This window comes from Pristiophorus japonicus, chromosome 7 (assembly GCF_044704955.1).
Source record: "Pristiophorus japonicus isolate sPriJap1 chromosome 7, sPriJap1.hap1, whole genome shotgun sequence".
Taxonomy (NCBI): domain Eukaryota; kingdom Metazoa; phylum Chordata; class Chondrichthyes; family Pristiophoridae; genus Pristiophorus; species Pristiophorus japonicus.
The window spans coordinates 102,158,162-102,171,785 of NC_091983.1; the positions used below are offsets into that span (position 1 = coordinate 102,158,162).

Below are 13,624 nucleotides of genomic sequence, written 5' to 3' on the forward strand. Positions count from 1 at the left end.
GTTAGCATTTCAGACCCTGATCGCAATCCAGTAAACTCTGTTAGCAAGTGGTTTTGTGTGGATATCAGACAAGGACTTGTCTGTGATGCTCTTTTGTGGTCAAATAAAAAATAACTCTGGGGTTGTACATGAATAATGTCCATTTGGATCAAAAGGTGTCCAGTGTCAGGAACTGAAGCCCAGCAGGATTCCGGAACCGGATCCCAGCAGAATTCTTGAACCGGACCCCAGCAGGATTCTGGAATCATACCCCAGCAGGATTCTAGAACCGTATTCCAGCAGGATTCTGGAACCGTACCCCAGCAGGATTCTGGAACCATACCCCAGCAGGATTCTGGAACCGTACCCCAGCAGGATTCTAGAACCATACCCCAGCAGAATTCTGGAACCAGACCCCAGCAGGATTCTAGCACAAGACCTCAGCAAGATTCTGGAACTGGACCCCAGCCGGATTCTGGAACTGGACACCAGCAGGATTCTGGAACCGGACCCCGGCAGGATTCTGGAACTGGACCCCAGCAGGATTCTGGAACCGGACCCCAGCAGGATTCTGGAACCGGACCCCAGCAGGATTCTGGAACGGGACCCCAGCAGGGTTCTGGAACTGGAACCGGATCCAAGCTGGATTCTGGAAACGGATCCCAGCAGGATTCTGGAACCATCCCCAGCAGGATTCTGGAACCGGACCCCAGCACAATTCTGGAAACGGACCCCAGCAGGATTCTAGAACTGGACCCCAGCAGGATTCTGGAACCATCTCCAGCAGTATTCTGGAACCGTACCCCAGCAGGATTCTGGAACCGTACCCCAGCAGGATTCTGGAATCGGACCCCAGCAGGATTCTGGAACCGGACCCCAGCTGGATTCAATATTTTCAGGAGAGAAGGGGAAACAATTGGCAAAAATAAATTCTGGAAAGATTGATCAGTAACTGAAGGAAAAGATGGGTTAATGTTTTGGGTCTGACCTTTCAATAGAACTCAAAACATTAAGCAATTTTCAGATGCTGATCAACCCATTGTGGATTTCCAGCATTTCTTTATTTATTTCCAATTTCCATTATACAAAATTTTATGCTCAGATTGGAAAGGCTTTACAAACAATTATTACTTTGTGCAAGATACTTTCTCTAGTACATGAATTCAACTTAAGAAGCCAATGTTTTTTGTTTGCTCATGTGACAATAGATGACTTTGTGTAAAGTACAATCACTCCTCCGTTTCCTCTGCCAGAGTGAAAGGAAAAATGTTGTTTTTATAAATGCTAATGAAATTGAAAGAGAATGTACCTCAATAGACAAATCATGTTGGTGAGGCGTGAGTCCGGGGTCGGAGGCCTATAGGGGGCCCAGCAGCAGCGAGAGGCGGCAGCAGTTGGTGAGGCGCGAGTCCGGGGTCGGAGGCCTATAGGGGGCCCAGCAGCAGCGAGAGGCGGCAGCAGTTGGTGAGGCGCGAGTCCGGGGTCAGAGGCCTATAGGGGGCCCAGCGGCTGCGAGAGGCAGCGGCAGTTGGTGAGGCGCGAGTCCGGGGTCGGAGGCCTATAAAAGGCGTGCTTGTGCAGCTACAGGGAGAAGGCAAAAAAGAAATAAAAAGAAACAGAAAGGTGACATCACAGCCAAAGGGGTAAGTGATTGGCTGGTGATTGGTGAGCAGTTTTTCTTTCTTCTCTTTAACAGTGAGTAAACTTTAACATTATTGTTGCCTATCTAAAGGTTAAGTCATGGCAGAAGAGCTCGGTCGCGTGTTATGCTCCTCCTGTACCATGTGGGAACTCAGGAACGACTCCAGTGTCCCTGATGATTACGTGTGCAGGAAGTGTGTCCACCTCCAGCTCCTGACGGTCCGCGTTGCGGAGTTGGAGCTGAGAGTGGATTCACTCTGGAGCATCCACGATGCTGAGAATGGCGTGAGTAGCACGTGTAGCGAGTTGGTCATACCACAAGAGAAGGGTCCACAGCCAGATAGGGAATGGAAGACCAGCAGGAAGAGCAGTGCAAAGAAGGTAGTGCAAGGGTCCCCTGTGGTCATCCCCCTGCAAAACAGATACACCGCTTTGAGTGCTGTTAAGGGAGATGACTCATCAGGGGAGGGCAGCAGCAGCCAAGTTCATGGCACCGTGGCTGGCTCTGTTACACAGGAGGGCAGAAAAAAGAGTGGGAGAGCGATAGTGATAGGGGATTCAATTGTAAGGGGAATAGATAGGCGTTTCTGCGGCCGCAACCAAGACTCCAGGATAGTATGTTGCCTCCCTGGTGCAAGGGTCAAGGATGTCTCGGAGCGGGTGCAGGGCATTCTAAAAAGGGAGGGAGAACAACCAGTTGTCGTGGTGCACAGTGGTACCAACGACATAGGTAAAAAAAGGGATGAGGTCCTACGAAACGAATTTAAGGAGCTAGGAGATAAATTAAAAAGTAGGACCTCAAAAGTAGTAATCTCGGGATTGCTACCAGTACCACATGCTAGTCAGAGTAGGAATCGCAGGATAGCACAGATGAATACGTGGCTTGAGCAGTGGTGCAACAGGGAGGGATTCAAATTCCTGGGGCATTGGAACCAGTTCTGGGGGAAGTGGGACCAGTACAAACCGGACGGTCTGCACCTGGGCAGGACCGGAACCAATGTTCTAGGGGGATTGTTTGTTAGTACTGTTGGGGAGGAGTTAAACTAATATGGCAGGGGGAAGGGAACCAATGGAGGGAGACAGAGGGAAACAAAAAGGAGATAAAAGCAAAAAACAGAAAGGAGATGAGAAAAAGTGGAGGGCAGAGAAACGCAAGACAAAGAACAAAAAGGGCCACTGTACAACAAAATTTTAAAGGACAAAGAGTGTTAAAAAAACAAGCCTGAAGGCTTTGTGTCTTAATGCAAGGAGTATCCATAATAAGGTGGATGAATTAACTGTGCAAATAGATGTTAACAAATATGATGTGACTGGGATTACGGAGACGTGGCTCCAGGATGATCAGGGCTGGGAACTCAACATCCAGGGGTATTCAACATTCAGGAAGGATAGAATAAAAGGAAAAGGAGGTGGGGTAGCATTGCTGGTTAAAGAGGAGATTAATACAATAATTAGGAATGACATTAGCTTGAATGATGTGGAATCTATATGGGTAGAGCTGCAGAACACCAAAGGGCAAAAAGCATTAGTGGGAGTTGTGTACAGACCTCCAAACAGTAGTAGTGATGTTGGGGAGGGCATCAAACAGGAAATTATGGGTGCATGCAATAAGGGTGCAGCAGTTATAATGGGTGACGTTAATATGCACATAGATTGGGCTAACCAAACTGGAAGCAATACGGTGGAGGAGGATTTCCTGGAGTGCATAAGGGATGGTTTTCTAGACCAATATGTCGAGGAACCAACTAGGGGAGAGGCCATCTTAGACTGGGTGTTGTGTAATGAGAGGGGATTAATTAGCAATCTCGTTGTGCGAGGCCCCTTGGGGAAGAGTGACCATAATATGGTGGAATTCTGCATTAGGATGGAGAATGAAACAGTTAATTCAGAGACCATGGTCCAGAACTTAAAAAAGGGTAACTTTGAAGGTATGAGGCATGAATTGGCTAGGATTCATTGGCGAATGATACTTGAGGGGTTGACTGTGGATGGGCAAAGGCAGACATTTAGAGACCGCATGGATGAACTACAACAATTGTACATTCCTGTCTGGCATAAAAATAAAAAAGCGAAGGTGGCTCAACCGTGGCTATCAAGGGAAATCAGGGATAGTATTAAAGCCAAGGAAGTGGCATACAAATTGGCCAGAAATAGCAGCGAACCCGGAGACTGTGAGAAATTTAGAACTCAGCAGAGGAGGACAAAGGGTTTGATTAGGGCAGGGAAAATAGAGTACGAGAGGAAGCTTGCAGGGAACATTAAGACGGATTGCAAAAGTTTCTATAGATATGTAAAGAGAAAAAGGTTAGTAAAGACAAATGTAGGTCCCCTGCAGTCAGAATCAGGGGAAGTCATAACGGGGAACAAAGAAATGGCGGACCAATTGAACAAGTACTTTGGTTCGGTATTCACTAAGGAGGACACTAACAACATTCTGGATATAAGAAGGGTCAGAGGGTCTAGTAAGGAGAAGGAACTGAGGGAAATCCTTATTAGTCGGGAAATTGTGTTGGGGAAATTGATAGGATTGAAGGCCGATAAATCTCCAGGGCCTGATGGACTGCATCCCAGAGTATTTAAGGAGGTGGCCTTGGAAATAGCGAATGCATTAACAGTCATTTTCCAAAATTCCATTGACTCTGGATCAGTTCCTATCGAGTGGAGGGTAGCAAATGTAACCCCACTTTTTAAAAAAGGAGGGAGAGAGAAAACAGAGAATTATCGACCGGTCAGCCTGACATCGGTAGTGGGTAAGATGATGGAATCAATTATTAAGGATGTCATAGCAGCGCATTTGGAAAGAGGTGACATGATAGGTCCAAGTCAGCATCGATTTGTGAAAGGGAAATCATGCTTGACAAATCTTCTGGAATTTTTTGAGGATGTTTCCAGTAGAGTGGATAAGGGAGAACCATTTGATGTGGTATATTTGGACTTTCAGAAGGCTTTCGACAAGGTTTCACACAAGAGATTAATGTGCAAAGTTAAAGCACAAGGGATTGGGGGTAGTGTGCTGACATGGATTGAGAAATGGTTGTCAGACAGGAAGCAAAGAGAAGGAGTAAATGGGTACTTTTCAGAATGGCAGGCAGTGACTAGTGGGGTACCGCAAGATTCTGTGCTGGAGCCCCAGCTGTTTACACTGTACATTAATGATTTAGACGAGGGGATTAAATGTCGTATCTCCAAATTTGCGGATGACACTAAGTTAGGTGGCAGTGTGAGCTGCGAGGAGGATGCTATGAGGCTGCAGAGCGACTTGGATAGGTTAGGTGAGTGGGCAAATGCATGGCAGATGAAGTATAATGTGGATAAATGTGAGGTTGTCCACTTTGGTGGTAAAAACAGAGAGACAGACTATTATCTGAATGGTGACAGATTAGGAAAAGGGGAGGTGCAACGAGACCTGGGTGTCATGGTACATCAGTCATTGAAGGTTGGCATGCAGGTACAGCATGCGGTTAAGAAAGCAAATGGCATGTTGGCCTTCATAGCGAGGGGATTTGAGTACAGGGGCAGGGAGGTGTTGCTATAGTTGTACAGGGCCTTGGTGAGGCCACACCTGGAGTATTGTGTACAGTTTTGGTCTCCTAACCTGAGGAAGGACATTCTTGTTATTGAGGGAGTGCAGCGAAGGTTCACCAGACTGATTCCCGGGATGGCGGGACTGACATATCAAGAAAGACTGAATCAACTGGGCTTGCATTCACTGGAGTTAAGAAGAATGAGAGGGGACCTTATAGAAATGTTTAAAATTCTGATGGGTTTAGACAGGTTAGATGCAGGAAGAATGTTCACAATGTTGGGGAAGTCCAGAACCAGGGGTCACAGTCTAAGGATAAGGGGTAAGCCATTTAGGACCGAGATGAGGAGAAACTTCTTCACCCAGAGAATAGTGAACCTGTGGAATTCTCTACCACAGAAAGTTGTTGAGGTCAATTCAGTAAATATATTCAAAAAGGAGTTAGATGTAGTCCTTACTACTAAGGGGATCAAGGGGTATGGCAAGAAAGCAGGAATGGGGTACTGAAGTTGCATGTTCAGCCATGAACTCATTGAATGGCGGTGCAGGCTAGAAGGGCCGAATGGCCTACTCCTGCACCTATTTTCTATGTTTTTATGTTTCTATGTGACTAATAAGTATTCTCTCCTTGTCCTCTCTGGACAAATTATTCCTGTGTGCATTTCAGGTTGTTTTGAAGGTAACTACAGAATAGTTCAGGATCGTGTGATTCATTAGACATCCATTTTTCAAGCCTCCCACAGTGAAGCAATGAATTTATTTAAAAAATAGTTGGCCATATTGACAGAAAGATTCCAGGTTTGATTCGCTGATCTCAGCCAGGGTGGCCATGAGGGGGCTCTAACTGGTGTCAATGTTCCTGGGTTAGGGAGGGGGAAATCCAATGTTGGTTGAAGACAGGATTGGGCACAACTTTATGGGCTCAAGTTTCGGCCTGAGATGCTCCTATTTTTTTGGAGCAACTAGTTTAGAATGGAGCATCTTAGAAATTGCAATTCTCGGCATTTAGTTTGCTCCAGTTCTAGTGAGTTAGAATAGTTCCATTTTAGAACAGGTTCTTTTTTTCAAAAGGGGGCATGCCCAGCCACTTACGCCTGTTTTGCAACTTTCGGCAGCGAAAACTTACTCCAAACTAACTTAGAATGGAGTAAGTGTAGATTTTTGTATGCTCAGAAAAACCTTGCCTACACTTAGAAATCAGGCATAGGGAACGAGAGATTTGGTGGTGGTGGGGGGGGGAGGGTGGCGGGGGCTTACAAACATTAAACACTTCACTTTTACAAATAAAGAGCCATCATCAATAATAAGTGAAAAATAAATCAAGAAATAAACCAATAAATCAATCAAAAAAAATTAAAAATCACTCAATAAATAAAAAATTATTTCTACTCACCTACTGCAGCACAGGGGAGAAGAGAGGGAGGGAGGGAGAAGAGGGGGGAAGAAGAGGGGGGAGTAGAGTGGTGGTGAAGGGAGAAGGAAGAGAGGGGGGACGAGAGGGGGTAGAAGAAGATAGGGAGAGAGAAGAAGATGGGAGCGGGGGAGAGAAGGAGACGATGAAGCCAGGCCCTGCTGAGGAATTCGGGCAGGACCTGTCCCCAGCGAGAGGCCGGGCGTGCGGGCCCCGCCACTGAGGTAAGATGCGCAGGCCACTCAGCCGGGGATAGGGGTGACGTCCCTTCTGCCTGGGATAGGATCGTCGCCCCGGAGACAGGACGCCGGGAGCTACTGTGCACGCGCGCAGTCTCCACTGCGCATGCGCGCAGCTGCCGGCACTGCTTTTGGTGCAGGGCTGTAGCTCCGCCTCCAGCAGCTCCTGCTGCGCCGCGCCGACCTGGAAATGGGCCTACAGCTATCTGAGAATCGCGAGGTAAGTCGTCAGCGCAATTTTTGTTCTACAAATTAGGTGGGCCTCTCCGATGTGCGCCATTCTAGCGGGCGTCCGAAACTTGAGTCCAATGTCCCCACAGTTAAATAATCCGCTAATGCTCACTGTCAAGGATTATATGTGAATAGCATCTTCTGCAAGGTATTGTATTGTGACTATGACTTGTGGAACAGTACACCTGCATGGGTAAAAATCAATGTAATACTTACTCTTGCGGATCCCACAAGGTTGTTCCATCATTTGCGGCATTGGTTGCCCTAGTTGGTCGCCGATGAGACCACCTCTGCTATCTCTGTCTATATCCTCTAATAGGCCTTTGGGGTGGGCTTCCCACGCCCTCCCTGTGTCAAATCACCCAGCATTTGCCTCGTCCGAGAACCTCCTGGCTCTTTTGCGGCCTCCAATGTGCTCCTCTACTACCTCACTGCTCGCTCCAGCGTCACTCTCCACAGTGTGCTGTGATGCCTCCTCCTCTACCTCTATTATAGGGCAAATTCGGTCAAATATGTGGCAGGTAACAGCTAATTTTTGTTTGCCTACTTGCTGTGAAGCTCTAACGTTGCCCTCCTTCTTCCCAAAGCAGCCACACCACACCCACACACGCCTTCATTCCCTCTGAGCTCCCTCTCTCTCCGTCTCCTCTTCTGCGCATGTCATGGTGACCCTTGACCTCTAGAATCAAGGGAATCAAGCGTTGCCATGCCGTTGCTAAGGACGGCCACACTTTACGGCAGCAGGTCAGAAAAATTTAATGCTACCGACCATTTGACATCGCTCGTGGTAAGGGCCATTTTCAAAAATATAAACTAGATATTTTGAGAATGGGCAAGAAGCCAACGATCTGAAAACCCTTTTTTACCGTCCACACCGGAAATAACGCCCATTTTTGGGTGATAACTACAAAAATGGGGTTTCTAGCCCTAAGACACGAACCTGCTATTCTGGCAAGTACATCACAAATGGAAAATCTCAACGAACTGTTCATTCTGCACCATATGAGTATTCAGATAAAAATAAGATTGTTTCCAACTACTCTTTGCCTTCGTCAGCCAGTTTTGTCCCCAAAGAGATGTAGGTTTAAACAGAAGCTTTCCTGATGAAGTCATGGCATTGAGTGGGAAGACCTCACCAAATGTTTTCAGCTGCAATTTATTATTTCAGTTGTAAGTTAAAGGTGCAATATTAGAAATCTTAATCTTGCAAGCCAGAAAATACTCATTATAAATTAATTTCTGCTCAAAATATCAAATCTAATGACTATTTTTACCTTTGGAACTACTTACAAATGCTTTTATTGTAAAAATGTTGCATATCATAATTTTTAGTTTGCAAGCCAGACATTCCTGGTGAGTGGAATGATGATTTCAGCATGTTATATCACGAGCTGTGCTCGACAGCCTGATGCAAATAGGCAAGCTTTTTATTTCTAGTTTTCTTTCCATTTCTGCCGCATGCACTGACTAATGATGGGGTATCTAACTTAAGTGGTTGGGCTTCATCTGTCAGCATAGATGGTGATGATCAGCAAGTAATTTGACAATGGATCCTGCATGCCAACCTAGAATCCAACAAAAGCTGACCTAAACCTTTGAGTTGCTGACTCAAAAACAGCCCTGACCATGTGAAAACAAGTAACTGCAGTAGGACACGTGATTTTTATAACTTAAGCTTCAGATTTGATCACCATTCAGTAACAAGTTGGATTTATGTAGCACCTTTACTGTAAAATATAATTCTAGATTGCTTTTCAAATGGAGAATGGGTGGGGGTGAGGTGGGGTGGGATGCATGCCAAAAATGGGGAGAGAGATTAGGAGAGATTGCCAAAAGCTTGTTTGAAATTACATAGAATTTACAGCACAGAAACAGGCCATTTGGCCCAACTGGTCTATGCTGGTGTTTGTGCTCCACACAAGCTTCCTCTCACTCTACTTCATCTAACCCCATCAGCATATCCTTCTATTCCTTTCTCCTTCAAGTACTTGTCTAGCTTCCCCTAAAATCAATTATTAAAGATGAAATAGCAGCGCATTTGGAAAACAGTGACAGGATCGGTCCAAGTCAGCATGGATTTATGAAAGGGAAATCATGCTTGACAAATCTTCTAGAATTTTTTGAAGATGTAACTGGTAGAGTGGACAAGGGAGAACCAGTGGATGTGGTGTATTTGGACTTTCAAAAGGCTTTTGACAAGGTCCCACACAAGAGATTAGTGTGCAAAATTAAAGCACATGTTATTGGGGGTAATGTATTGAGGTGGATAGAGAATTGGTTGACAGACAGGAAGCAAAGAGTAGGAATAAACGGGTCCTTTTCAGAATGGCAGGCAATGACTAGTGGGGTACTGCAAGGTTCACTGCTGGGACCCCAACTATTTACAATATACATTAATGATTTAGACGAAGCAATTGAATGTAATATCTCCAAGTTTGCAGATGACACTAAGCTGGGCGGCAGTGTGAGCTGTGAAGAGGATGCTAAGAGGCTGCAGGGTGACTTGGACAGGTTAGGTGCGTGGGCAACTGCATGGCAGATGCAGTGTAATGTAGATAAGTGTGAGGTTATCCACTTTGGTGGCAAAAACAGGAAGGCAGAATATTATCTGAATGGTGACAGATTAGGAAAAGGGGAGGTGCACTGAGACCTGGGAGTCATGGTACATCAGTCATTAAAAGTTGGCATGCAGGTACAGCAAGCAGTGAAGAAGGCAAATCGCTTGTTGGTCTTCATAGAGAGAGGATTTGAGTATAGGAGCAGGGAGGTTTTACTACAGTTGTACAGGGCCTTGGTGAGGCCACACATGGAGTATTGTGTACAGTTTTGGTCTCCGAATCTGAGGAAGGACATTCTTGCTATTGAGGGAGTGCAGCAAAGGTTCACCAGATTGATTTCCAGGATGGCAGGACTGACATATGAAGAAAGACTGGATCGACTAGGCTTATATTCACTGGAATTTGGAAGAATGAGAGGGGATCTCATAGAAACATATAAAATTCTGACGGGATTGGACAGGTTAGATGCAGGAAGAATGTTCCCGATGTTGGAGAAGTCCAGAACCCGGGGTCACAGTCTAAAGAAAAGGGATAAGCTATTTAGGACCGAGATGAGGAGAAACTTCTTCAGTCAGAGAATTATGAACCTGTGGAATTCTCTACCACAGAAAGTTGTTGAGGCCAGTTCGTTAGATATATTCAAAAGAGAGTTAGATGTGGCCCTTATGGCTAAAGGGATCAAGGGGTTTGGAGAGAAAGCAGGAATGGGGTACTGAAGTTGCATGATCAGCCATGATCATATTGAATGGTGGTGCAGGCTCGAAGGGCCGAATGGCCTACTCCTGCACCTATTTTCTATGTTTCTATATTTCTATGTTAAATGCTATTCACCTCAACTACTCCAAGAGGTGACAAGTTCCACAAAATTAAGTTTTAAGAAGCTTTGGAAAGGAGAGAGAGAAATAGAGGGGCGTGGGGATTTAGGAGCAAGCAGTAAAAACTCAATAAGGCAATAAAAAAAACACATTAATCTGAAATACAAAACAGTAAATGCAGGAAATACACAATTGATCAGTCAGCATCTGTAAAGAGAAAAGACAGATTCATGTTTCGACTGTATACTCTTTGTCAGAACTGCACCTGAAAACATAAGCAACAGTTTAATAATTTTGGAAAAACTAGAGAGAAAAAGTTGGAGGGAAGGGGAGTGGGAACACTGATGTTCCGTAGATTGCTAGGATATGCTGCTTGTAACCGCTGGCGACTGTGACTGTTTATTGATGGATGTCAATGAAAACCCCCAAGTAGTGCCCATCATTGTCGGAGGAATTTAGTCGTGCCTTTTTGGGACCTGATAATTTTTTGGGAGCATTGGGTCCGAAATTGATGCACCTCACCGCCCATTGCCACTGACATTCCTCCTCAGGTTCCACCCAGAGCCAGTTTCGATCTGGCCTGGAGTGGGCGGGAGGGGAGAGCCGCCGGGAACTGCCCGCTGACATCAGCGGGCGGCTGAGTGGCGTAGGTGGACTCCCGCCCGCCGAGATGCCAGATTGGTGCGGGCGGGAGTTAGCGCCAGAACGGGGGTGGACTGCTGGCTGGAGGCTGGTCTGTCCCCGACAGGATGTATGAAGAGCTGAAAAAGGTGAGAAAGCATTTTTAAATTTTTTTTCTTCACAGGGACTTACCTGTCTGAGGTCCCCTGAAGGTGTTCCGATGTTTTTTTTAAATGCTTTTTCTTTGCAGGTCCTCGACCTTCCGTGGGCCCAACTCCATCCTTGGGAGCTGCCACCCAGATTGGCGGCATATGTCCCTCATTTGCCACCCGCCACCCTTTGAAGGACCCTTTTGATGAAAACCCCGCTAAAGTGCCATCAGGTACCTCGGGGTCCATCGGCGGACCTTTGGGCAGCACTTGGGCAGGCGGGGGCCTTCGCCAAATTCGGGCCCATTGTTTCCAAGAATGTTCATATGTAACAATATGCTCAATTGTTCATTGTGTCGAAATCCATATGAGATTAGTTTTGCTCATTATACTTGTCACTGGATTTTGTGTCCTAAGCACTTCGCTTTTCCTTGTGTACAGATGACCCAACAGTGCAGGAGATGAATAGGAACATGCCATTGCAGACAGGAGAGATGATCATCATCGTGACTGTTCTGATCATGTGGGCAGGTAATTTGCTCCTGTGTTCTTTCTGTCACACTTCTGCTAACTAAGTTATTTATTTGTGTAGAGCATATATTTATTGACATATTTAAGCCAAAATTGATGAGTACTGCCTAGCTGGCAATGCCCATTGGGTCTGAGTGCTCTTGTTCCATCATCAATACCCCCACATCACTCCTCTGCAGCTTTAACTTCTCTCACCGCCTGAAGGGAAACTCCCTTCCAGCACGACCAAGATCAGGTATTCATCATGTGGGGAACAATCGTCACCAAGTCCGTATCCGTTCACTCTGTGATGCACTGATCTATTCTTCTCTGGTTGTCAACATGAGCAAAAATCATCCAGACAACTATAAACCAGGAAAGCTAACTTCTATGGTGAATTTAACAACTGGAGGAAAGTACACCCAACAATGTGTTAGATCACTAGCATACAGCACCATTATGTCATCTAGGATACACAGACTGCAAGTATAGCAATGTGGTACTTCATTGGTGAACCCAGATATCATTATTTTTCACCAAGTTATTTTCACAATGTTCTACAATGGCCTAATTATGAAATTATTTTGTAATTATGTTTAAATATGTTATAACTATAGGGTGTCAAAGATGACATCATCTAATTACAGGGAGATAATGGTCACAATCACACAATCACAATCGTAAAGAACAGTTTTTGAACAAAGTCACAATCGAAAAGCTCATTGTTACTGACTAGATTACTAAATTAGAAGAAACTGTTAACTGATGCTCTTCTGAAGTAAGGCCCAGGTTTATGAGACAAGGTGCAAATGATATATAAAATCTCTCAGCTGATTACATGACCAAGCAGCTAAATATAATGCACCTCTAAGGTACATCTTGGAGTCAAATATCAGGGTAAATGATCCTCTGGTTGCATATTGTCATTGTAATGCTTTTGTGAAATTTTCTTCTACTCCATCGGGGTAATTTTCAACTACTTGCTGACCATTTCTTGCCTGAAAAATGAGCGGGCAGGAGTGGAAAATGGGGGGAGGAGCACCTTAGCTGATCCTTGGATGTTCAAGATCCACCTGAGGCAATTTTAAGGTGGGCCTGCAAATGGGCGCACAACACACCCACCCGAAATAGGCGGGAGGCCAGCTTACATATGCAAGTAGGGGTCCAATGGCAGTTGTAGAGCCCAATTTGAAATTTTCAGGTACTAATAGGCAGATCTTGCACAGGGTATGCTCCGCCCATTTGTATCAGGTGGTGAGCAGTCTAACTGGTGTTTCTTAAAGGGACCGCTGGAGGCCACTCCAAAAACAGCAGGAATGCTTCCTGCAATCTCACAAAAATATTGCAGGCCTCTTCTGGATAGGTCCCACCTCAGACACCTCCCCTCCTCTAGCTCCTTTACTAATCACATCCAACTCAGCTTGCCCATGCAGCCACCAATTCCCCGCTCCCCCACCCTGATGTGGTAAACTGTCTGCCAGTGCTCATTGAACGCTCAGTAGCTTGGCAGAATTATGCCGATAAGGCCCGAACTTGAAAATGGTTTGAGCCTTCCGATGCTGGCTTTGACGGCAGTGCAAGACCCTCCACTGACTTCACCTCCATTTTGGACAGAAGTTAAAAATCAACCCTGCATTTCAGAACGTGCTTACAGTTTTTTTAGTTCAGACCACACAAAGGAAACCTTCACAAGTGCAATGACGATCCTGCTACACATTGGCCCCGATATTAACGGGGAGGCTGGGAGGGTGTGGTGAGCACGGTATATAAGGGAAAACCGGCTGGGGTCCTGGAGGCCCAACTCTCAATGGCAGAGCCTCATTTAAATAACATGCTGTAGCCTCCAACCTAACAACCGGCCAAATTGATAGCCTGGCCGGCAGGTGGGAACACAAACAAGCGACAGGAGGCCGAAGGCTTCCTTGTGAAACCTGGGGAGAACACTCC

General features: G+C 45.8%; 1 protein-coding gene across 2 annotated transcripts in view; it reads left to right on the forward strand.

Annotated features, from left to right (window-relative positions):
• The window catches only part of LOC139266819 (fibronectin type III domain-containing protein 4-like), a 370,845-nt gene that overhangs the window by 316,059 nt on the left and 41,162 nt on the right, over positions 1–13,624 (forward strand). For both annotated transcript variants that reach the window (XM_070884423.1, XM_070884424.1), the window contains exon 4: positions 11,609–11,698. In XM_070884423.1, coding sequence (XP_070740524.1) covers positions 11,609–11,698 — 90 coding nt within the window. The remainder of the gene's footprint in view (positions 1–11,608; positions 11,699–13,624) is intronic.